The sequence below is a fragment of the Heterostelium album genome (genome assembly GCF_000004825.1).
Source record: "Heterostelium album PN500 unplaced genomic scaffold PPL_contig13, whole genome shotgun sequence".
Taxonomy (NCBI): Eukaryota; Evosea; class Eumycetozoa; order Acytosteliales; family Acytosteliaceae; genus Heterostelium; species Heterostelium album.
The window spans coordinates 668,683-692,401 of NW_008805090.1; the positions used below are offsets into that span (position 1 = coordinate 668,683).

Sequence of the window (23,719 nt, forward strand, 5' to 3'; positions counted from 1 at the left end):
GTTTTTTTTTTTGTTTTTTTTTTTGGTATTTCTGATACGTTTAGAGAAGTGTACAGGCTTTGAGGATTGATTTCTTCTTGTGGTTCTTCTCTGGCTTGGAGTCACCCTTCAAATCCTTTCTGATCTCACGGACAAGAGTGTAGAAACCTTCTTCGACGTTGACACGAATCTTGGCAGAGGTTTCGAGGAATGGACAACCGAATGACTTGGCCAAGTCTTGACCCTCACCTGTGGTGACTTGACGTTCAGACTCCAAATCGCACTTGTTACCGACAACGATCATTGGAACTCTGTCTTTGTCCTTGACTCTGAGAATTTGCTCACGGAAAGCAGCAATTTCATCGAATGATGAACGTGAAGTGATAGCATAGACACAGAGGAAACCTTGACCGGTTCTCATGTATTGATCACGCATAGCAGAGTACTCTTCTTGACCAGCAGTATCCAAGATATCCAAAAGACAAGTCTCATCATCGATAGTAACTTGCTTTCTGTATGAATCTTCGATGGTGGGATCGTATTCATCAATGAAGTGATTTTGAATCAATTGAATAGTTAAGGCAGATTTACTAAAAAAATAATAATAATAAAATAATAATAGAAATAATAAATAAATATATATATTAATATGTTATAATTTATTTTATATTCAAATGACCAATTGAATCGCTAATGAATTTGATGAATAAAGAGTCTAATCAAAAACAAATCAATTGGAGATTGTTCAATGGCTAAATCTTATTTAAAATAATACATACCCTACACCACCACCACCGACAATAACCAATTTGTATTCAGTCATTTTTATATAGTTGTTGTTTTTTTCTAAAGATTGATTAAATAGAATAATATTACAATTGTTTGTTGTTGAAAATAAAAGATTCTAAAGTTGTTTTTTGCTTGGTAGAACTACTAGAGAATTGTGAAAATAATAAAAATCGATTGTTTAATAAGTTAAAATTAAGTTAGTGACTTTCAATCTATCTTATTAATCTGTAATTATATAAATATATATAATGTGTGTGTGTGTGTGTTTGATGGTTGATGTAAAAACCAATAAAAATAATAATAATAATCTACAATAAAAAATAATAGTGATTTGTTTGACGACTGCACTATTCAACAACAAATTTTTATTTAAAAATAAAAATAAAAATAAAAAATCACATGCAAAAAAATAACAAAAAAATATATATCATTAAAGGTGGTTCGCCCATATATATATTTTTTTTTCAGATTTTTTTTATCTTTGATGTTTTTGGCAGTTAATGAGACTTGATTTTAAACAAAAAAAAAGGTGTTTTTAAAAAATAAAAATAAAAAAAGGGGCACCTTGAATGAAAATTATTGTAAAAGCATTAAAAAATTTAAAGACTTTGGCAAATTTTGATCGTATGGATCCACTCTGAACCCATCACAAAGAAATAAAAATCTATAATAGTTTAAATCCAAAAGGGTATGATTTTGTTTGAATTACAGTGTGGACAACCGCCACATTTTTTACTATCCACAAAACAAACATGATATTTTGAAGTCTGATTTTTTTTTTTTTTTTTACATTATTGTTGTTGTCCATCGCGATCCACAAATTAAAAATAACATTGTGTAAAGTTGTTTTGTTTTTTTTTAAAAGTGATTGTTGTGCATTGGGGATCCAATCTAAAAGATAATGATTTTTTTTTATAAAAAAGTCCAATGTGTAAACTACCAAATGAATAAGTTCAAATTTTAAGTATTATATGAAAAATAAATAATTATTACTAACAGAAACAGAATTATGTAATTCTCCATATGTTTAATATTAAAAATTCCCTTTATGATTGAATTTATGATAAAGTTGATGGGCAAAGTTTTTTTTAATATACCTTAAAGAAATTTATTTTAGATAATTTGAGGTCTTTTTTTTACACGAATGAACTTATTTGTTTGTTTTGATCATTGCTTTTGAACAGACATTTAAAGGTTTTTAGGAAGCCAATTTTTTTTTTTTTTTAAAATCTCATTTTTTTTTTTTTTTGTTTTCGCTCAATCAACTTCATCGAATTATTTTGTGGTAATCAAATCAGCTCTTAATATAGTACAAAAAAACTGTTAAAAAGATATTAATATTAAACAGTATTAAGATAGTAAGTAAAAATTAAGAAACAATAAAAATGTACAAATATCTTTGGTTTAATTAAATAGGATTATGTTCAATAAATGATTAGAATTAAATATCAGTTGACAATAATCTCATTGAATTGAATTTTGGTTACATTCTCAAACCTGATCGTAAAGTTTTTACAAAGTAATTATCTTTGTATGATCAGCAGACATATCAACTATTTAATCTATTGGTTGAATTCAAATTAAAATCAAATACACATTGTTAATATTTATATTGTACTTATATTATTTGAATCATTTATACACCTTATATAGTAATGATTAAAAAGTCATCAACCCAACCCACACAACCATCTCTTATCACACCCACCACTACCACCACATAAAACTTACCACTTTTTTGGCAAAATTCTATGCTTTATATTATAATTAATATGTACATATATACATTTTTACACAAAAATTTATATAATCATATATATATGTGTAGTAATGTAATTATTTTAGTTACTGACAGACACTCTAGTAGCACTTATAGAGGAAAAAATTGGGTGTAATGAAAGAAAGAGGGTATCTGGATGTTTGAACAATTCTAGATTTCACAAAGTGTTTATTTTTGGGATGTATATAATGGTATTGTTAATTATGTATTCTCAGTCTGGTTTACTTATTATTGCAATATTTACTTTTATTTTTATTTTATTTATGGATGTTATTTGTTACTACTCCTGCTTCCTTATCATCACCAATTGGATTATTGGTTTTTATCTAGGTTACTGTAACATAGTGAATCGTCTGTTATATTATTTAAACAATATTGATGGTTTTGTATTGTTTTGTTTTGGACCCAAAATATGTTGGTTGTGGGATTAGTGGTTCCTGTTTACTTTGGTATATTATATTCTATTGTTAACAACTAATCAGTAATTATAAAATAGTTACTATTGATTGGGTTATTATTCAATTTCAAGTTATTTTATGAATTTAATGAATAATATTATCAGTTGTAGTTTATTTAAAATATTTTATTATACCCAATTAAAAATTCAATTCCAAATTTACCAACACATCATGCTTATTTCTTTTGTTAATTATGTAAATCAATAATCGTTTTATTATTATTTAATAGTCTGAAATCAAATGATATTTGATAATTGAATATTTTTGTCCAATGTTTCGGGAGTGGTGGACACCGTATCAACATGGTAGTCTATTAGTATCAAAGTAGAAATAATCAATATCATTGATTTTCACTTCCTGAAAATGATTAATTAAAACCCATTTAATTTCGTCTGAATCATAATTTATAAATTGTTGACGATATTTATTAAATAGAACAATAATAATAGAATAATAGAAATAGAAAAAAAACATTGACATATAAGGAAAGCTCATAACTTTGTGTCGTTTGGCAATCACAATCATTAGATACCATCACTCAACTTTAGTTTATCCAAAGACCACAATAGTTCTTAAAAATAATAATATTTTTTTTTATCCATTCCTTGTCACAATACATGTCTATCTATTTGACAAATGAATAAGATTAATTAAAATTAGATTAATTTTTTTTAAAGTTACAAATCAATCAATCACTTAATTCATTCAAATCACTTTAGTAATTCATAGGACTCGGATAATAAATCCTTTATCTATATTTTATAAATTATTTATTAATAAGCTATTTAATCTATTTATTTTTATTTATTATGGTTTTATATTTCTTTTTGATTCCGATACATAAAACATGCATTTTGTAATATTTCTACTTCTACTATTAGTCTTATATCTTATTTATTCTTTTGTAGGTATTGATATTGTTTAAAATATAAATAATTTCAATTAATACTAAACATAATTTTACAGGTATTTAAAAATGTTAAATTCTCGAGTATAGATCCACCCTCTGCAGGAATACCATTACCGATAATAGGAAATTTATATCAAATAGCGACAAGTAAGCTGCCACATAGAACGTTATGGGAGTTATCTAAAAAGTATGGAGACATATTTTCGATGTGGATGGGAGATTATTATTATATTGTTATTAGTGATCCATCTTTTATTCGTGAAGTATATCAACATAATTTCGAGAACTTTGTCGACCACACAGATTTTCCTATTGTCAATGTTTGTATGTATTTACAAATTAACACTATCATAGTCTCGTCATATTAACAGTTTATTTAAGTATCTTCAAACAATATGGATTTAGCTGCGGCCAAAGGTGACAACTGGTTATACAGAAGAAAATTGGTGGCAAGTGTATTTGCAAAAGCAAAAATACGTTCCAGTACTCCTATAATAGACAAACAAGTATCAAACTTGTTAAACAAAATGAAAGAGATACACCTTTCCAAACAAAATGTAAGTAGTTTGTTGGATTTTATTTCTATTTTAAGTATTTATGGTTATTTATTCTTTTTTTTTTTTTTTAGATGTATCCTAGAAGATATTTCAAAAAATATTCGATAAATGTAATTTTCAAAATGTTGTTTTCGGAAGAGATACCATATGATGAGGGTATTTACGAAGGTAGACTTGCTTTGTTGGTCGATCCAATCGAAAAAATCTTTAAAAGACTTGGTGAAACTAAGCTCTATGACTACCTTGGGTTCCTTAAGCCTTTCTACTTCTTCTATGTGAAACTCTTTGGATCTGAAGTTGATGTATTGCATCGATTCACTAGAAAACTATATGCCGAAAGATTGAAAAACATTGACCCTGAAAAGTAAGTAGACTAAATTAAAAAACTTTGATTCCCAAATTTCTAATTTAATATCGAAAAAAAAACAGTCCAAAGGATTTATTTGATACATTAATTATTGATTCTGCTGGAAAGAATTTAGAATCTGTAATAACTATTGCAACTGACTTTATTGCAGTAGGCGTAGATTCAACCGCAACGGCACTGGAGTGGTTAGTTCTGTATTTAATTAATTATCCAGAGGTACAGGAGAAGGTTCGCAAGGAGTTAAGAGGTGTGGTTGGATCGGACGGTGTCATTCGTGAGTCTCACCGCATAAACACACCGTATACTGTTGCCGTCATCAAAGAGACAATGAGAATACGACCTATTGCGCCTATGATTCTACCCAGGGTTGCAAAAGACCCAATTGTGATCGGTGACTATTTCATTCCAAGAGACGCAAACGTTCTGGTCAACTTCCATGCACTCAATCATAATACCAAGTACTGGGAGCACCCAGAAAAGTATATTCCAGAAAGATTTTTGGATAATAATCATACCGAATATTATGTGCCATTTGGAATTGGACCAAGGAATTGTGTTGGATTAAAGTAAGTTTGTGCAGAAAAACAAGATTGAAAAGAATAGTTACTAATTTTTTGATACAAATTATAAAGTTTGGCAAATGATATATTGTATATGGGATTCGCTAATATTGTATTAACATTTACTCTGAAATCTGACAATGTGCCACTACCCGATATGGAAATATTAGGTTTCTCTGCACATCCGGATACATTCCCAATTTCAATGGAGTTAAACGATAAACCAAGTCAATTTGTACATTAGTAAAGTTTATGTGTTTTTTTGTTGATCAAGACTATAAATATTTTAGTGTTTTATTCGAAATAAAAATTTTATGAACACCATTAAAAAAAAAAAACTCAAAATTTAACTTACTGATGTTTAAACGATCGTACATTGTACATATAAACCTTATAGCTGTTAATGAAATAAACACTTACAGTGTCAACCACACAAACAGTAAAACCATTTGAATTAATTAATTATTTTTAAATATTAAAGTTAATTCATAATTGTTGGTAATAGATCTATATCATAATCAATTTGTTAATAATTAACTATTTATCTGTATGAATATCTTTATTTTCTTTATTATTTCATTCACATTTTATGTTATTACATCATATATCTCTAAATTGCGAAAGTTCTCAGAGAAAAATGACCCAAAAGGACCATCGGTAATACCAGTGTTGGGTAATCTTCACCAAATGGGAAAACTACCACACAGAACATTCTTGGAGATGACTAAAACCTATGGTGATGTTTTTAGAGTTTGGATGGGTGATGTATGTACTTTTTAATAGTTTTGATTTTGATTTATATCAGATGATTAACCATTCTTGTTTTTAAATCTTAAAATAGTATTACACTGTTGTTGTGAGTGATCCAGTCATTGCCAAATTGATTCTTGTAACACATCATGATAACTTTTTGAATCGTGTACAGAATCCAACATTCAGTTTAGCCAGTAATCACTATCAGAATTTGGCGGCAGCAAGAGACGAGCGATGGCACCACAATCGAATGTTGTTTGCAAATTCTTTATCGAAGTCCAAAATACGTTCTGCAGTCCCAGTTATGGAGAAACAAGCTGAACTCCTCATATCAATGATGTCACAATTGCAAAAATCAGGTCGACCTGTAAGTCTAGTTTTCAAATCTTCATTGCGTTGATATTGACTCTTGTTCATAGTTTTCACCAATGAAATATTGTAAGAAATATGCATTGAATATTATTTTTAGTATTGTATTTGCAGATGAGATTCCTTACGAGGAGGGTGTTGATGAAGGTAGATTTGGAATGTTACTTCATCCATTAAATTCTTTTTTTAAAACACTTGGAACAGGATCGTTAGTCGACTACATAACCATTTTACAACCTTTGTTTTATGCATTCAGAAAATTCACAGGCACTGAAATGGATCCAATATTTAATTTTGTCTCAAAGGCTTATGATGAACATGTTGCAACTTTAGATCCAAATAAGTAAGTTTATATTAAATTAAATTACTTTAATATTTACAGATTCTAATAATAATAAAAATAATAATAACAGTCCAAGAGATGTTCTTGATATTTTTATTATTGATTCAGAAGGAAAGGATAGAGTTGGTGTAATTGCTGTTACCATTGACTTTATGTTGGGAGGTACAGATACTAGTGCAACTACAATCGAATGGTTCCTTTTGTTCATGGCCAATAATCCAGATATTCAAGAAAAGGTTGGAAAGGAATTGAAGGAAGTTGGTGGTGTAAATGGAAAGTTCACTCTTGCCAACAAACCAAACACTCCATATTTGAATGCAGCCATCAAGGAAACACTGAGACTGAGACTTGTAGGACCATTTGGATTACCACGTGAAACCAGAGAATCAATCTTGTTGAATGATCAAGTATTCATTCCAAAAGGTTCTCAAATCATTATTTGTTTCTTCGGTATGAGTCACGATGAGAAACGATGGAGTGATCCAGAAACATTTAGACCTGGGCGTTTCCTTGAAGATTCCGAGGTGAATCACAATGAATATTACCTTCCATTTGGACAAGGACCACGTAATTGTGTTGGAATGAACTTGGCCAATGATGAACTTTACCTCGCAATTTCCAATATCATGTTAAACTTTATCGTCTCCTCGCATGATAGTAAACCAATAGACGATACTGAAAACTTTGGCTTAACAATCAAACCAACAGAGTTCCTTTTGAAATTGGATAAAAGATTTTAATAAAAAATGTTTTGACAATAAATAATAGTAATTACAGGTAATAGATAGAATCCTATGTATATCATAAACATTTTTGAATGTTCCCTCTATAGATTAGTAATATCATTATTATTTTAATTTTTTGTTTTTTTTTTGTTTAAAAAGTACTATTAAATAGTTTATAAATTTAACTAAATAAAAATAGAAAACTTAACCGTTCTAATTGATTTTCATCTGAGCAATAATCACAAAAAAATGTTCTACTCACAAAAATTGGGTGAAAGAAAAAATTTTCAAGGAACTGGGGGTTTACCACTTGATTAATCTTTGAAAAATTAAATTTTCTGAATAAATAAGCAGAGCTTTTTTCCTTAAAAAATGTCAAAACCAAAAATAAAACAGTTCAACAAGCCATCAAAAAAAAAAAAAAACTTCAGTTGTTGATTGTTAAAAATAGATTTACATCATAATCAATTATTAATTTTTTATTTATCTAGAATGAATATCTTTATTTTCTTTATTATTTTATTCACATTTTATGTTATTACATCATATATCTCTAAATTGCGAAAGTTCTCAGAGAAAAATGACCCAAAAGGACCATCGGTAATACCAGTGTTGGGTAATCTTCACCAAATGGGAAAACTACCACACAGAACATTCTTGGAGATGACTAAAACCTATGGTGATGTTTTTAGAGTTTGGATGGGTGATGTATGTACTTTTTAACAGTTTTATATCAGATGATTAACCATTCTTGTTTTTAAATCTTAAAATAGTATTACACTGTTGTTGTGAGTGATCCAGTCATTGCCAAATTGATTCTTGTAACACATCATGATAACTTTTTGAATCGTGTACAGAATCCAACATTCAGTTTAACCAGCAATCACTATCAGAATTTGGCAGCTTCAAGAGATGAGCGATGGCATCACAATCGTAAGTTGGTTGCAAACTCTTTATCGAAATCCAAATTACGTTCCACAGTTCCAGTTATGGAGAAACAAGCTGAACTTCTCACAATAACGATGTCACAATTGCAAAAATCAGGTCGACCTGTAAGTATAGTTTTCTATAAGATCAAAAATTTGTTATGAAATTTGTATTGACAATCTATTGTAATAGTTTTCACCAATGAAATATTGTAAGAAATATGCATTGAATATTATTTTTAGTATTGTATTTGCAGATGAGATTCCTTACGAAGAAGGTGTTGAAGAGGGTAGATTTGGAATGTTACTTCACCCATTAGATACTGTTTTTAAAACACTTGGAGCAGGATCGTTAGTCGACTACATAACCATTATACAACCTTTGTTTTACGCATACAAAAGATTCACTGGAACTGAAATGGATCCAATATTTAATTTTGTTTCAAAGTTGTATGATGAACATGTTGCAACTTTAGATCCAAATAAGTAAGTTTTTAAATTTATTTAGAAAAATAGATTAAAAATTCTAATAATAATAATAATAATAATAATAATAATAACAGTCCAAGAGATGTTCTTGATGTTTTGATTATTGATTCAGAAGGAAAGGATAGAGTTGGTGTAATTGCTGTTACCATTGACTTTATGTTGGGAGGTACAGATACTAGTGCAACTACAATCGAATGGTTCCTTTTGTTCATGGCCAATAATCCAGATATTCAAGAAAAGGTTGGAAAGGAATTGAAGGAAGTTGGTGGTGTAAATGGAAAGTTCACTCTTGCCAACAAACCAAACACTCCATATTTGAATGCAGCCATCAAGGAAACACTGAGAATGAGACACGTAGGACCATTTGGATTACCACGTGAAACCAGAGAATCAATCTTGTTGAATGATCAAGTATTCATTCCAAAAGGTTCTCAAATCATTATTTGTTACTATGGTATGTGCCACGATGAGAAACGATGGAATGATCCAGAAACATTTAGACCTGAACGTTTCCTTGATGGTTCTGAAGAGAAACACAATGAGTACTTCCTTCCATTTGGACAAGGACCACGTAACTGTGTTGGAATGAACTTGGCTAACGATGAAATGTACATTGCAATTTCCAATATCATGTCAAACTTTATCGTCTCTTCACACGACGGTAAACCAATAGACGATACCGAAAACTTTGGTTTGACCCTCAAACCAACCGAATTCCTTTTGAAATTAGACAAAAGATTTTAATAGAAAATATTTTTATCTCCTATCTTTGTGATTTTAGCCAAAAAAAATAAAATAAAAAAAACCTAGGTTCCCAAGGACATAGAGTATTGTGGGTGATGCACATCATCATCTTTTACAAAAATAAAAATAAAAATCTACTGTCAACACAGGCGATTGTTCAATCAAAATGAGACTAGCTGTTAGAAGCATCTTTCACTTTATTGAATCCGTTGTTGTCATTTGAGAATGATTAGTCGATAGAATAAGAATTTAGAAAAATAAGATGATGTAAAATGAATCATAGTTAAGTGATTCATTATTCAATTATAATTGAACTTATTACAAAATGAATTTGTTTCCATTAATCATTATTTTATTTGTGTAAATGGTATTAACAATATAGTTAATAGCAGTACAAAACTAACTTTTCATAATGATTATATTTAATATAGGTATCTAAATTGCGAAAGTTCTCTGATGATCATGACCCTAAGGACCATAAGTTTTACCAGTGTTAGGTAATCTTCACCAACTAGGTAAATCTCCACATATCACTTTGATGAATATGACTAAAACCTACGGTGATGTATTTAAGTTTTGGATGGGTGATGTATGTATAAGTAATTAGTTTTTAACAAATATAAAATTAGATTATTTAAATTAGTCAATCGTTATAATCATAATCTAATTTTTGATTAATTAATTAATTAATTAATCAAAATAAGAGAAATGCTACCCTTTTTTACACACCAAAGTGTGGGAATCGTGAACTCCATTTTTTTTTCATTTTTTAATATGAGACCATGGTCATTTTTTTTTCAAAAATTTAATGTTCATTAAACTATTATTATATTCTACCATTAGTATGAGATATGCCTTTTTTTTTTTGCAAAAAATTATCATTTTTTTTTATCATAAGTATGAGATGAGACCCAAGTTTCATTAAAGGTGATTGATTTAATTGATTGAGAAAAACAGTTACACATATTTAAATTAAATTAAATTGTCAAATTTGTTTATTTATTGTCTCACAATCTTTCATATCTAAATAGCTATAATGATAATATGGCAATAGAATATAAAATAATTGGTTAACCATGAGCCAAATAGATTAGTATTACACCAAAATTATACAAATTTTACAAATATAAATTTTATTAGAGAATTTGTCCAACACAAATGTGTCTCACTTTTCCTTTCTCTCGTATTTGTTACTCATACAGAATCTGATAATATTTTTATATATTTTAAAGAACCTAGCCATATTCGCAATTATGTCAAAGATATTTGTTCTTGTACAACATATAAGGTCAAAGTAAACACTGTTGGTTCATTTTTTGGGGATCAAGAGAAGGAGTTTAAAGTTTTAGTAAGTACACTATATAACTAACTATTCATTATATACTATAGTTTAGAATAGTCATTAATTTTTATTTCTTTTAGTTTTAAGTCCAAAACCAGGGACCTTCATGAGTTGCGTAGCATCGAATTTAAAGAAGATATAAGTTCAAGATATTTAAATACTTTATTGCTGATCTCGAGCCAACAAAACGAGATGATTTTATTATTCGATCAATGTCCAATTATCTTATGGGTGATGTTAACAACTTCACCACTCAACACTCTTATACTCCACAACCACAACCACACAGTACACAACAGCAATTAGACGCGCCATCAAACAGCCACTCCCGTGAATCCAGATAATCTGGATTTTACAGCTTTACAAAATCAATTGAAGTTACATCTGCAAGATATAGAGTGTGAAATCAAAAGGGATGTGTTCATCTGGATACCAAAGTTAATTCTATTTTATCAATTCTGGCAAAAATATTTTACAATCAAGCGAAACAAAAGGTTAAATTGGGTTGATGGCTCTATTTTTCTGTTCCTTGAAGAACAGAACCAAAAGCTCTGGCTGATACACATGTTCGATGATATCTATTGATATGGCTTTTTCATGTAGTCCTGGTTTGGCATACAAAAGTCTTTGTATTTCCATCTGTGAGTAGGTTAAAAATCGCACAAGATTGTCAGTTTGGGATAGATTGCGAGTGCTGACAATTCTTTGCACTTGGTATGAATTGTTTGGATTGCGAATATCCATGACCTTTGTATAATGAAAGAATGATTGAAATCGATACATTTTATCGATGAAAAGTATCAAAATTATTTAATTTATTTCTATCAAAAACTAATATTAACAGAGGCTCAATATATAAATTGATGCTTAAAATGCAATGTTAATATTAGTTTTTGATATTCACAAACTTAACCCCAAATAATAATACAAATTAAATGTTTTTAATTCAAAAAGCAAAGTGTGAGTGTGGCTCTTATTAGTTTTAAAATCAACAATATATAATTATTTATTTAATTAAAGATGGAGTATATTCAAATTTGGTTATTGGCACTTGCTGGTCTTCGTGCTTTGGGTTTCTCACAAGCTTTATTCAACATTGGTAGATTGAGAACGAATATTTATTCAGGAAATCCAACTCAAGGTATGCTTAACTGGTGATCATTAAATTATGAATGATCAAAAGTTATATATTAAATATTATTATTATTTACTAATAGTTTTATGTTATTTGTAATATTTTAGTTACAGGATTGACAGCTAGATTGTTTGCAGCTTGGACATCGGTGGGTTTTGTTTTGTGTGTAGCAACAGCTTACAACCCATACAATCAAACATTGTTCACTGTAACATGGACCTCATTTGTTTTTGTTTTACTTCACTTCCTCGCAGAGATTCTTATCTTTAAGAGTTCATCGTTTAAAGATGTTTTTCCACTACTCTTCGTATCTAGTAAGTTTATATAGCAATGCAATCTATTCAAATGAATTCAATCATCATTAAATATCCAATTAAAACTAATTTGTTTTTATTTCTTTCAAATAGCAACTTCAATTGTTTGGATGGGTAACATCTTATTGAATTGGTAAATCTTATTTTAAAATAAAAGATAAAGATTGGTGAAATATATTTTATTCATTCAAAAGAGACACACGATGAAAAAAAAAAAAAAAAATTTATTTATCTTTAATTCTATTCTATTTTAATCGATTATGCTGTTGTTCAATTTGAAATTTATTAAATGTTTAGTATTATAATATTATTGTAAATGATCCTGTGATTGCAAAGCTCATTTTGGTTACCAAGGTTAATAACTTTTTAAATAGAAATCAAAACCCAACTTTTCAATCGCTAGCAATCACTATAAAAACTTGGTGAGTGCCAGAGATGAGCGTTGGTACCACAATCGTAAGTTGGTTGCAAATTCATTCACAAAAACAAAACTAAGTTCCACAGTCACGGTTATGGAGAAACAATCTGAGCTCTTTATTTCAATGATGTCACAGTTTCAAAAATCAGGTGAACCCTTAAGTTTATTAAATCTCTAATAATAGTTTGTTCTATTCAATAATATTTATAGTTTTCACCAATGAAATATTATAAGAAATATGCATTGAATATTATCTTTAGTATTGTATTTGCCGATGAGATTCCATACGAGGAGGGTGTTGATGAAGGTAGATTAGGAATGTGAGTTGGTTGGATCGACCAAATATTTATTTGATTAAATAACCATTGTTTTATGTTCAAGAAATTCGTTATTTGCACTGAAATGGATCCAGTTTACATCTTTGTAGTAAAGATTTATGATGAACATTTTGAAACATTAGGTAGAAACAAGTTTTATAAATAAATTTTTTTTTATTGTTCATGTTTGAACTTGGCCAACAATGAACTTTACCTTGCAATTTCCAATATCATGTCAAACTTTGTAGTCTCTTCATTCGACGGTAAACCAATTTATGATGTCGAAGAATATGGATTGACAATTAAACCTCAACCATTTTTATTAAAATTAGATAAAAGAATTTAAATAAAACAAAATAATAAAAAAATGGAAATTTAATTTATTGAAATCTTTTGATGTTGAAGTGGTGGTTGTGATCATCATTTATCGGGGGTGTCAAAAAAACACATTCATTCTCACCAGTTTAACAATTTATTTTTGGTGTCCAACTTACAAAAAAGATTTTATTGGTTGATTGTAAATTTAATATCGCTTTATTCTTTTTTTAGTTATTAGAATGTGCTCTTCAATAACAACAGTCAATTCAAAGCAATGGACACTGAGAGTATCTTCTTTTAATGTGTGCTATAATAAATCATGAATATATTCTTATTATTTAGTATTTTATTTGTTATCTATACTATTTACTCTTATGTAGGTTAAATTACTATTTATTTTAATTAACTATTTAGTTACTAATCATGATATTCTTAGGTATCTAAGTTCAAAAAGTACACTGAAAAACATGATCTAAAAGGACCTTCGGTGTTACCTATCATCGGTAATCTTCACCAATTTGGTACACTACCGCATAGATCTCTTTTAGAGATGACCAAGACCTATGGTAGTGTATATAGAATCTATATTGGTGATGTAAGTACTACTTTTTAGTAATAAACATTTGTTTTAGTTAGTTATAATAATTCATTAACATTGTTATTAATTTTCTAAATTTAGTATTATACAGTTGTAGTTAATGATCCTGTGATTGCTAAACTCATTTTAGTCACACATATCGATAACTTTTTGAATAGAATTCAAAATCCAACATTGAGTTTATCTACCAATCACTATGAGGATCTAGTTGGTTCAAGAGATGAACGTTGGTATCACAACCGTAAGTTGGTAGCAAACTCTTTCTCAAAGAATAAACTACGAACCACTGTATCTGTCATTGAGAAACAAGCAGATCAATTCGTTATGATGATGTCTCAATTCGAGAGTTCAGGTCAACCAGTAAGTAATTGAATTGATAAACTATCGATATATCATTGATAAAAGCACTAATATATATATAATATAATTTTATTATAGTTTTCACCAATGAAATATTGTAAGAAATATGCATTGAATATTATCTTTAGTATTGTATTGGCAGATGAGATTCCATACGAGGAGGGTGTTGATGAAGGTAGATTGGGAATGTTGATAGATCCTGTAAATTCTCTTGCCAAGAGGGCTGCGACAGGATCGCTAGTCGACTTTGTCAAGATTTTGCAACCAATATATTATTTATCCCAAAAGTTGGTTGGAACTGGTATGGATCCAGTTTATAAATTCGTTGCTAAATTATATGATGAACATGCTGAAACCATTGATTATAATAAGTAAGTTAACTTTAATAATGTAATGTTAATACGAAACTTAAAAAATAATAATAATAATAATTTATAATAGTCCACGTGATTTAATGGATGTTTTAATTATTGATTCAGAAGGTAAAGATAGACATGGTGTAATTGCAGTTACTATTGACTTTTTAATTGCTGGAACAGATACTAGTGCAACTACTATTGAATGGTTCCTTTTGTTCATGGCCAATAATCCAGATATTCAAGAAAAGGTTGGAAATGAACTTAGGGAAGTTGTCGGTGCCAACGGAAAGCTAACACTTGCCAACAAACCGAATACTCCATATTTGAATGCTGTCATCAAAGAATCGTTGAGAATGAAATTAATTGCACCACTCGGAATACCTCGTCAGGCAAAGGAATCGATATTGTTGGACGATCAAATATTCATACCAAAGGGTTCCCAAATTCTAATCAATTACTTTGGATTGTGTCACGATGAGAAACATTGGGATAAACCAGAGAAGTTCCAACCAGAGCGTTTCTTGCATAATGAAGAGAAACACAATGATTTCTACCTTCCATTCGGTGCAGGACCACGTAATTGCGTAGGAATGAACTTGGCCAACGATGAACTTTACCTTGCAATTTCCAATATCATGTCAAACTTTGTAGTCTCCTCATTCGATGGTAAACCAAATCAATGACGTCGAAGAATATGGATTGACAATTAAACCTCAACCATTTTTATTAAAATTAGAATAAAAGAGTTTAAAATAAATAATTATTTATTTTTTACAAAATTTTAACACAATAATAAACTATACAATAAAATGCCTATCTAATTTCTTTTAATAAAAAATTAAGATTAATAGAGTTACAGGTTGATATTTATTTGATTTTTTAATAATCGACCAAAAGAAAAAAATTTTTTAGAAAAGAAGTAATTCATTTCTTATCAAAAATAAACGATTATAACTATAGTATGAGTGCAAAAAATGATATAGTATTCGAATGGGATGGAAATAAATACAAGGATAGACAATTTAATATACCTCTGATTGAATTTAAATATTGTGATTCAAAAGAGAATCAATATTTCAGACAAATAAAGGAAGAGTTGATCAAATGGAAGAGTGGCTATCAAGTAATGTGGGTAAGCGATCACATTGTTCAGTTTGGTTTGCTCTGCTTTCCACAAGCCGACCAAGCACAGATTCTCAATATTTGTAAGATTATCGAGTGGATCTTTATATTCGATGACTACATTGAAAAGGCAGGTAAAAATGAGCAGTACATTAACGAGTTGTTCGATCGTCAGAATAGAGCGACACACGACATCTATGGAACGATCTACTGGGATGTTGTTGATGAATTCTTGGGTGACAAAGCACTGGTTGACCACTCAATAGAATCAGCTAAACAAGGATTCCTCTATACCGTTGGACATCGTGGAACCATAAACAGTTCGACCAGCTACGATCAATACACAGCGATCAGATTGGAGGATTCTGCAGCCTATTTCGTAATTACTTCGTTTATTGCTAATTTGGAATTGCCATACTCTGGTAGTGAACTAAGTAGCGATATTTTAGAGTGCAATGATTTCAAGTTGTTTCGTCACTACTATGGTGTGGCATGTCAGTTAGTCAATGACGTCTATTCATTCCGTAAGGAGATGGCTGATAACGACTTGGTAAACTATGTAAAGATTCTAACTCTAAAGAACAACGATCCACAGCAATCAATCAATGAAGTGGTTGCATTAATCAATGAAGCATTCGATCAAATGGCTATACAGATCGATTTACTCAAAAAGCAATATCCAAACAACCAGACACTCCACCAATATCTACAAGCAGGTTTAACTATCACTGCTGGTAATTTATTTTTCAGTCAGACAACAAAAAGATATAATAAATAAATCTGTTCACTGCATTGGCGATGTAAATAGATGCAGACTTGACCTTTCATTTTATCCTTGGGATTGACTCGCCTTAACTTTATTTTTTAATTTGTTATTAAAAATTGAATTATTTCAGATCTGTTTCACCCCAATTTTATGAGAAAAAATGCACACCATTTTTTTTTTATTTTAAAAACATTCATGATCTAAATTGTTTGAATAAAAAAAAATACATGATCTGAGTGGGACCTCTAAAAAAAGAATGATCAAAGCCAAAAAATTTTTTTTTTTTTTTTTAAAATTTCTTTTATATCTATTGTTGCATTGTAACATATATCTATTTTTTATATATAGTTTAAAGTTATTTAGTTTATATCTATAGTTTTTTTTTATTTTTATAGTTTATATCTAATTTTATATTATTTTTTTCTTTTATAAAGAAAGAAAATTGATTAGATTTCCCATGGGAAATACCTTGTCATTTGATGAGTATTTCAATGGTGATCAAAATAATGATGGAGCTAATGGAAGAAGAGGAACTATTGATACCATTCTAAGACCAAATAATAATAATAATAGTAATAGTAGTAATGAATTATCACCAGACACAGAAGTTGAAGCAAGAAGAAAGATTTACACTCAAAGGATAAAAGATGAATTGGAAGAGAAAGGAATGAAAGCGAAGCTGAATGAGTTTGATAAACAGAAACATCGATCTGCTGTTATCATTCAGAAACATTGGAAAGGATTCTCACAGCGTCGTAAATGGAATATGTTCCTATGTAAATCAAAAGTATTGAAAGAACTACTAATGACCGAGAGAGATTATGTACAATATATGAATATTATTATGGATGTAAGTATTATTAATTTTGTTTGACAAATATGCACTATTTTCTTGATAATAACTATCGATACTAACTATAAAATATTTTTTAACTTATCTATATATAAAGATTTATTGTAAACCATTAGTTGAAGTTATACAAGCAAATAGTAACGGTAAAGATAGAAGTAATTCTATTACAAGTAGCTTTATTGGTGGTACTATAAGTAATAGTTCAAGTCGTGATAGTAGTCTGGGTGGCAGTGAAAGAGATAGAGATAGTACCAGTAGTATTGGTAGTGGTATAAGTATTGGAAGTAATAGAGATAGCACTAGTAGTAATAGTAATAAAGATAAAGATAATAATAATAATAATAATAATAATAATAATAATAATAATAATAATAATAATAATAATAATAATAATAATAATAATAATCTTAAAAGTAGTATTAGTAGTAATAACATTAAAGAGGAATCATCTATTTCATCGATGAAACCAGATTTACAGAAAGAATTTAGTTTCTTGGAAGAAACACCTTTGACCGCCGAGGAGATAAAGATTGTATTCTCGCAGATCGAGGTTATTAGAAAGTATAATACAATGTTACTAGAGAAGATACAACAACGTGTATCTGATCTCTGGGATGATTCAATAAGAATTGGTGATGTATTCTTGGAGATCATTGACTTTCTTAAAGTACCATACAGTCACTATATCATGAACTTCCCAGCATGCCTTAAAGTACTAGAGAATGCATCAAAGAGACCATCCTATATGTTATTCATTCAAGTAAGTAATTAGTTTGTAAACATATATAATTAATTATCAATACTAATAATATCAATTATTATTAGCAATGTAAATCAATTGATAAAGTTGCAAGAAGAGATTTACAATCTTTTGTTAGTATGCCAATTCAAAGAATACCAAGATATGTGCTATTGTTGAGAGAGTTGTTAAAGTATACACTACCGAATCATCCTGACTATGAGAATATCTATAAGGCACTGAGAAGAATGGAATCGATAGCAGAGTTGATCAATCGACAGATGAAGGAAGACGAGCACAGCAAAGTAGTGATGCAGATCGCTCAGAAGCTGAAACCACCTGTAGATAGTCTCATTCAACCTCACCGAAGATTGATACGCGAGGGTGAAGCCAAGATCATCAAGACTGACGGAAACAACCACGAAGCACAGTATGCCACTATCAAGCCATCGTCGATACCATTCACTCAATCGATGAAAGTATCGATTCGCTATTTCTACTTATTTAACGACATGTTTATCATCACCAAGAAGATGAAAACCTACTATAAAGTTGAGAAAGTAATCAGTCTTCAATACTCAACCATTGTAGATCATTATATAAAGAGATCAGATAGAATACCAACTTCACCGACAACAACAACAACTACAACAACTACAACAACACCAACTTCACCAAACAATGTAAATAATAGTAGTAACAGTAATAATTCAGATATAAAATCACCAAGTAAAGATGTAAATAGTATAAATAATATGATTGTATCATTAAAGAGTAATAATAGTAATAATAGTAATAATAATAATAATAATTTAAATGATAATGGTAATGTATATTTTTTCAATACAATTATTATTATTAGTAGTTTGTATCCAAATACTAATTCAAATGATTAATATAGGAGAGAGACATTTCTTTAAATTACATTCATTGGATTGTGCCGTTGTTATATGTTTGGCGACGGAATCAGAGAAGATACAGTGGAAGAACGATTTTATTGGTGTGATCAATCAGATTACAGAGAACTCAATATCATTCAACCCAAAATGGTCGAGAAACAACTTGATCTATGGCGAGGAGAAACAACCAAAGTCAAAACAGCAACAACAAAGAGGCACCGCAATAACACCAGAGAACTTTAAATTAAAGTTATCAATCTCAGAGTTGTTAGCGGTTACCAACGATCCTTTTCAACCATCACCCAACAAACAACATAATAATTCACCTTCAACCAACAACATAACAACCAGTACCTCTACACCATCAACAACAACAACAACTAATAACACAACAGCAACATGTGATAGTGTAAATAATACACCTTATAAACCTAGTAGATCAGCATCGGTATGTGATCCACCAGAGAGTGAAAGTGATATTAGTAAGATAAGTGATGAAGATGAAGATGAAGATGAAGATGATCGTTCAACCGATGAAAATAATAATCAAAATGAAACAAAACCAAGATCCTATTCAGTATCAGCTGTTGAGACATTATCACCATTAGATAGAATATTAAGAATATTAAGATAATTAAATGCTTGATCAAATAAAATAAAAATGTTTAAAATAACAATAAATAGACATTGCTAAAATCGATTCATTTTTGCAAACAATCATTTGCTGACATAGTTCAAACAAATAACACACAACAATTTTTCATTTTATTTTTCATTTTTTAAAAATTTTTTTTTTGACTTTTGTTCTGAGTCATAATTGTGATCATCAAAAAAAGTTTAGTGTCTTTTTTTTTTTAATATATATTTGTTTTGATTTTTTTTAACTTAAAGTTAGATTATAGGTATTTTTGATATTTTTGTTGTAGTTTTAAAAAAAAAAGTTTAAAAAGTTATATAATAGATCAATAGAATAATATTAATAGTAAAAGAATAAAAGTAAAGAATGTCATTGGCAGCATCAGGATCAATGGAGAAACCATGTACTATATTGGTACACTACGATAAAGGAGACCCTCCACAAGTCAATGAATTCAAACAGACATTCGAACATGGTACCATAGAACAAAAGATAGAGACTCTCAAGAAGGTCATCTTGTACACCGTCAATGGTGAACCAATTCCTCAATTGCTAATGCCAATCATCCTCTATGTGATGCCATCGAGAGATCACTACATCAAAAAGTTACTACTTATCTACTGGGAGGTCATCGAGAAGACTCATCTTGGTAAATTGAAATCTGAAATGATTTTAGTATGGTAAGTAAAATTTAGATAATCATCATTAGTAATATTTAGTTATTGATCAAATACTTACATTTTGTTTTATCAATAATAATAATAATAATAATAATAATAGTAATTCATTATTACAAGATCTTACACATCCAAATGAATTCATTCGTGGATCTACATTGAGATTCTTGTGTAAGTTAAGAGAACCAGAGGTTTTGGAGTCATTGGTCGAGCAAGTAAAGAATAATCTTGAAAACAGACATGCCTACGTTAGAAGAAATGCAGTACTCGCAATCTACAGTATCTACAGTTCATTTGAATATCTCATTCCAGATGCACCCGAGATTATCTATAACTTTTTATTATCTGTAAGTTGTTGTTGTTAATCTAATAAAATTAGTGAACACACACACTCTCTAACTTATTAATGTTACACCACAGGAGGGAGATGCATCATGTAAGAGAAATGCTTTCATTATGTTATTCAACTGTGCACAAGACAAGGCAGTTGAATACCTCAGCACTGTATTAGATCAAGTTCCATCGTTTGGTGATATGTTACAATTCATCGTTGTCGAATTGATCCGTAAGGTTTGCAAGACAAATCCAGCTGAAAGAGTAAGTGTTTAGAACAAACAAACCAAACAACTACTAGTAGATGACTCTATTTTTATTAACTTTATTCTTTTTTATTATCTATTTAATTTTAGTCTAAATATATGAAATGTATCTTTACATTGTTAAACTCATCATCACCAGCAGTTAAATATGAGAGTGCAGGTACATTGTTATCGTTGTCTAGTGCACCAACAGCTGTACGTGGTGCTGCCAGTGCCTATATCGATTTGCTCTGCAACGAGTCTGACAACAACGTAAAGATGATCGTACTCGACAAACTACTTGAGATCAAGAAGAATCATTCAAAGATCATGCAAGATCTTGTAATGGATATAATGAGAGCATTATCAAGGTAACTAATAATTATAACAAAACATAACATAGTATAATTAACTAACAAAAAACAAAAAAACAAACAAACAAACAAATCTATTATATATTATCAACAACAACAACAACAACAACAAAAATAACCAGTCCAAATATCGATATTTGTAAAAAGATTCTAAATATTGTATTGGATTCTATTACACCAAAGAATATTGAAGAGATCATTCTGGTGTTGAAGAAGGAGATCAATAAGACACAATCGAAAGAGTTTGATAAGGGATTGGACTATAGACACTTGTTGGTCAAGACAATCCACTCGTCGTCGTTGAAGTATCCAGAGGTGTTGGGCAATGTAGTGCCACTGTTGATGGAGTTCCTCGGTGACAGCTACTTGCCAACCGCTGTCGATGTCGTTGTGTTTGTACGTGAGGTTGCAGAGACCTACGAGCATTTACGTTCATCTGTTGTCAGTAAGCTCATCGAGACACTCCCACTGATAAAGATCTCCAAGGTGTATCGTGTTGCCACCTGGACCATCGCCGAATACACAAGCTCATTACAAGATGTCGAAAACGCATTCTCTGCCATCCAATTGGATCTCGATGAGATTCTCAAACCAAAACCAATCGACGAAGAAGTCACAAACGATAAACCAAAGAAGAAAGTTGAACAACAATCAATTTCAAGTAACTATCCCAATAATTTCGAAATTATCGCTAGGAATGCTTAATATTAATATTTAACACACATTTACTTTACTGTTTATTAAAATTATAATAGAATTGATTGTAGATGGTGATTGGTATCTTGCAACATGTATTGCAAGTTCATTAAGTAAGTTATACTTTAAGGCTGGTGATTTAGGATTGTCTGGAGAGGCATTGAACAAATTGCGTGCACAAGCCATGTTGGTTTTGGTAATATTGATCAACTTGGCAAAGAAATCACAAGCATCCACATCAAAATCATCATATGAACGTATCATTTCATGTATAAACGTATTGTCAACTCAAGATCCAATTGTAAAGTAAGTAGTAGAAGTAGTTTATATTCAATCAAAACCTATGTAATTAAAGTTTTAACTTACATTTACATTTACAATTGTAAATTTAATTCAATTTTAGGGAAATCTGGTTGAAAGATTGTAAGCAATCATTTGCAAACTATTTGGAAGTCACAATTGCCAAACAAAATGAAAACAAAAAGAAATCGACAAAGGAAGCACTTGTAAAGCCAAACGATATCGTTTCCATTAGACAATTGAAATCAAAGAAAGCATTCGGTCCAATCGAGGTTGAAGATGGTAAGTTTTAAATCAAAAAAAAGGAGTACGCTTAAGGTCATAAGTTATTAATCATTCTCATTTCATATTTATATATTTATAGATTTAGGTAAAGCAGTTGGTACAGATGTTGGTAGTGATAAATTTGAATACTCAAAGATCTATCAATTGAGTGGTTTCTCTGATCCAATCTATGCCGAAGCCTACGTTAAAGTACATCAATACGATATTGTTTTGGAGATCTCTGTTTTCAATCAAACGAATGACACCCTCCAAAATGTAACATTGGAGCTGGTCACTCTTGGTGACTTGAAGATTTGTGAGCGTGTTCCACCATTCACCATGGGTCCACGTGAGAAATCCAACTGCAAGGCAAGCATCAAGGTATCGTCGACCGACAATGGTGTTGTCATGGGTACTATTGTCTTTGATATCGCAGGTTCGGTCAGTTCCATCTCTGACAAGAACTGTGTCATCTTGAATGAAATCAACATTGACATCATCGACTACATCCAACCGATCACTCACCAGTACACCGATGTCCTCTTCCGTAACCACTGGTTGGAGTTTGAGTGGGAGAACAAGATTCCAGTGTACACCAATATCACCGATCTCGTTGCATACGTGCAACACATCTCAAAGATTACCAACATGGGTATCTTGACACCCGACATTCATCTCTCCAACGAAACCGGTATCCTCTCTGCCAATCTCTGTGCCAAGTCAGTGTTTGGTGAGGACGCTCTTGCCAACATCTGTATCGAGAAACAAGAAGATGGAAAGATTGTCGGTTACATTAGAATCCGTTCCAAAGTACAAGGTATTGCTGTAAGTTTGGGTGCACGTATTACATCAAAACAAAAAGTTGCTCAACCATCTGCATAACTAAATTGATAAAAACTTAAAA

The 23,719-nt window shown here is 30.1% G+C and overlaps 7 protein-coding genes across 7 annotated transcripts; 6 read left to right on the top strand and 1 right to left on the bottom strand.

Moving 5' to 3' along the window:
* Positions 1-40: 40 nt before the first annotated feature.
* Positions 41-802, bottom strand: rasG (Ras GTPase; the record flags this gene model as incomplete). The annotated part of the gene is made up of 2 exons (XM_020576922.1): positions 41-569; positions 759-802. 2 exons carry the CDS (start codon positions 800-802, stop codon positions 41-43), a joined length of 573 nt encoding a protein of 190 aa, XP_020433334.1.
* A 3,051-nt stretch (positions 803-3,853) lies between these two features.
* CYP508A4 (cytochrome P450) lies at positions 3,854-7,605 on the top strand (the record flags this gene model as incomplete). Its single annotated transcript, XM_020576923.1, has 11 exons — positions 3,854-3,914; positions 4,058-4,240; positions 4,298-4,473; positions 4,545-4,837; positions 4,903-5,034; positions 5,206-5,406; positions 5,473-5,635; positions 6,025-6,165; positions 6,242-6,520; positions 6,573-6,865; positions 6,936-7,605. The coding sequence occupies 11 exons, from the start codon at positions 3,854-3,856 to the stop codon at positions 7,603-7,605; spliced, it is 2,592 nt and encodes an 863-aa protein (XP_020433335.1).
* Positions 7,606-8,082: 477 nt separating this feature from the next.
* Positions 8,083-10,188, top strand: CYP508A1-2 (cytochrome P450 family protein; the record flags this gene model as incomplete). Its single annotated transcript, XM_020576924.1, has 5 exons — positions 8,083-8,298; positions 8,364-8,642; positions 8,710-9,002; positions 9,080-9,696; positions 10,181-10,188. The coding sequence occupies 5 exons, from the start codon at positions 8,083-8,085 to the stop codon at positions 10,186-10,188; spliced, it is 1,413 nt and encodes a 470-aa protein (XP_020433336.1).
* A 105-nt stretch (positions 10,189-10,293) lies between these two features.
* Positions 10,294-13,282, top strand: PPL_06058 (uncharacterized protein; the record flags this gene model as incomplete). The annotated part of the gene is made up of 8 exons (XM_020576925.1): positions 10,294-10,338; positions 10,890-10,932; positions 10,982-11,097; positions 12,112-12,232; positions 12,334-12,540; positions 12,634-12,654; positions 12,968-12,996; positions 13,169-13,282. The coding sequence occupies 8 exons, from the start codon at positions 10,294-10,296 to the stop codon at positions 13,280-13,282; spliced, it is 696 nt and encodes a 231-aa protein (XP_020433337.1).
* Positions 13,283-13,507: 225 nt separating this feature from the next.
* Positions 13,508-13,621, top strand: PPL_06059 (uncharacterized protein; the record flags this gene model as incomplete). The annotated part of the gene is made up of 1 exon (XM_020576926.1): positions 13,508-13,621. The coding sequence occupies one exon, from the start codon at positions 13,508-13,510 to the stop codon at positions 13,619-13,621; it is 114 nt and encodes a 37-aa protein (XP_020433338.1).
* Positions 13,622-13,912: 291 nt separating this feature from the next.
* gxcFF (pleckstrin domain-containing protein) lies at positions 13,913-19,923 on the top strand (the record flags this gene model as incomplete). Its single annotated transcript, XM_020576927.1, has 11 exons — positions 13,913-13,969; positions 14,048-14,188; positions 14,273-14,551; positions 14,630-14,922; positions 14,993-15,576; positions 15,828-16,766; positions 17,233-17,648; positions 17,749-18,411; positions 18,477-19,127; positions 19,164-19,215; positions 19,253-19,923. The coding sequence occupies 11 exons, from the start codon at positions 13,913-13,915 to the stop codon at positions 19,921-19,923; spliced, it is 4,746 nt and encodes a 1,581-aa protein (XP_020433339.1).
* Positions 19,924-20,292: 369 nt separating this feature from the next.
* On the top strand, positions 20,293-23,697 carry copB (coatomer protein complex beta subunit; the record flags this gene model as incomplete). The annotated part of the gene is made up of 8 exons (XM_020576928.1): positions 20,293-20,606; positions 20,707-20,950; positions 21,024-21,200; positions 21,293-21,552; positions 21,678-22,216; positions 22,311-22,557; positions 22,655-22,833; positions 22,916-23,697. The coding sequence occupies 8 exons, from the start codon at positions 20,293-20,295 to the stop codon at positions 23,695-23,697; spliced, it is 2,742 nt and encodes a 913-aa protein (XP_020433340.1).
* Positions 23,698-23,719: the final 22 nt, after the last annotated feature.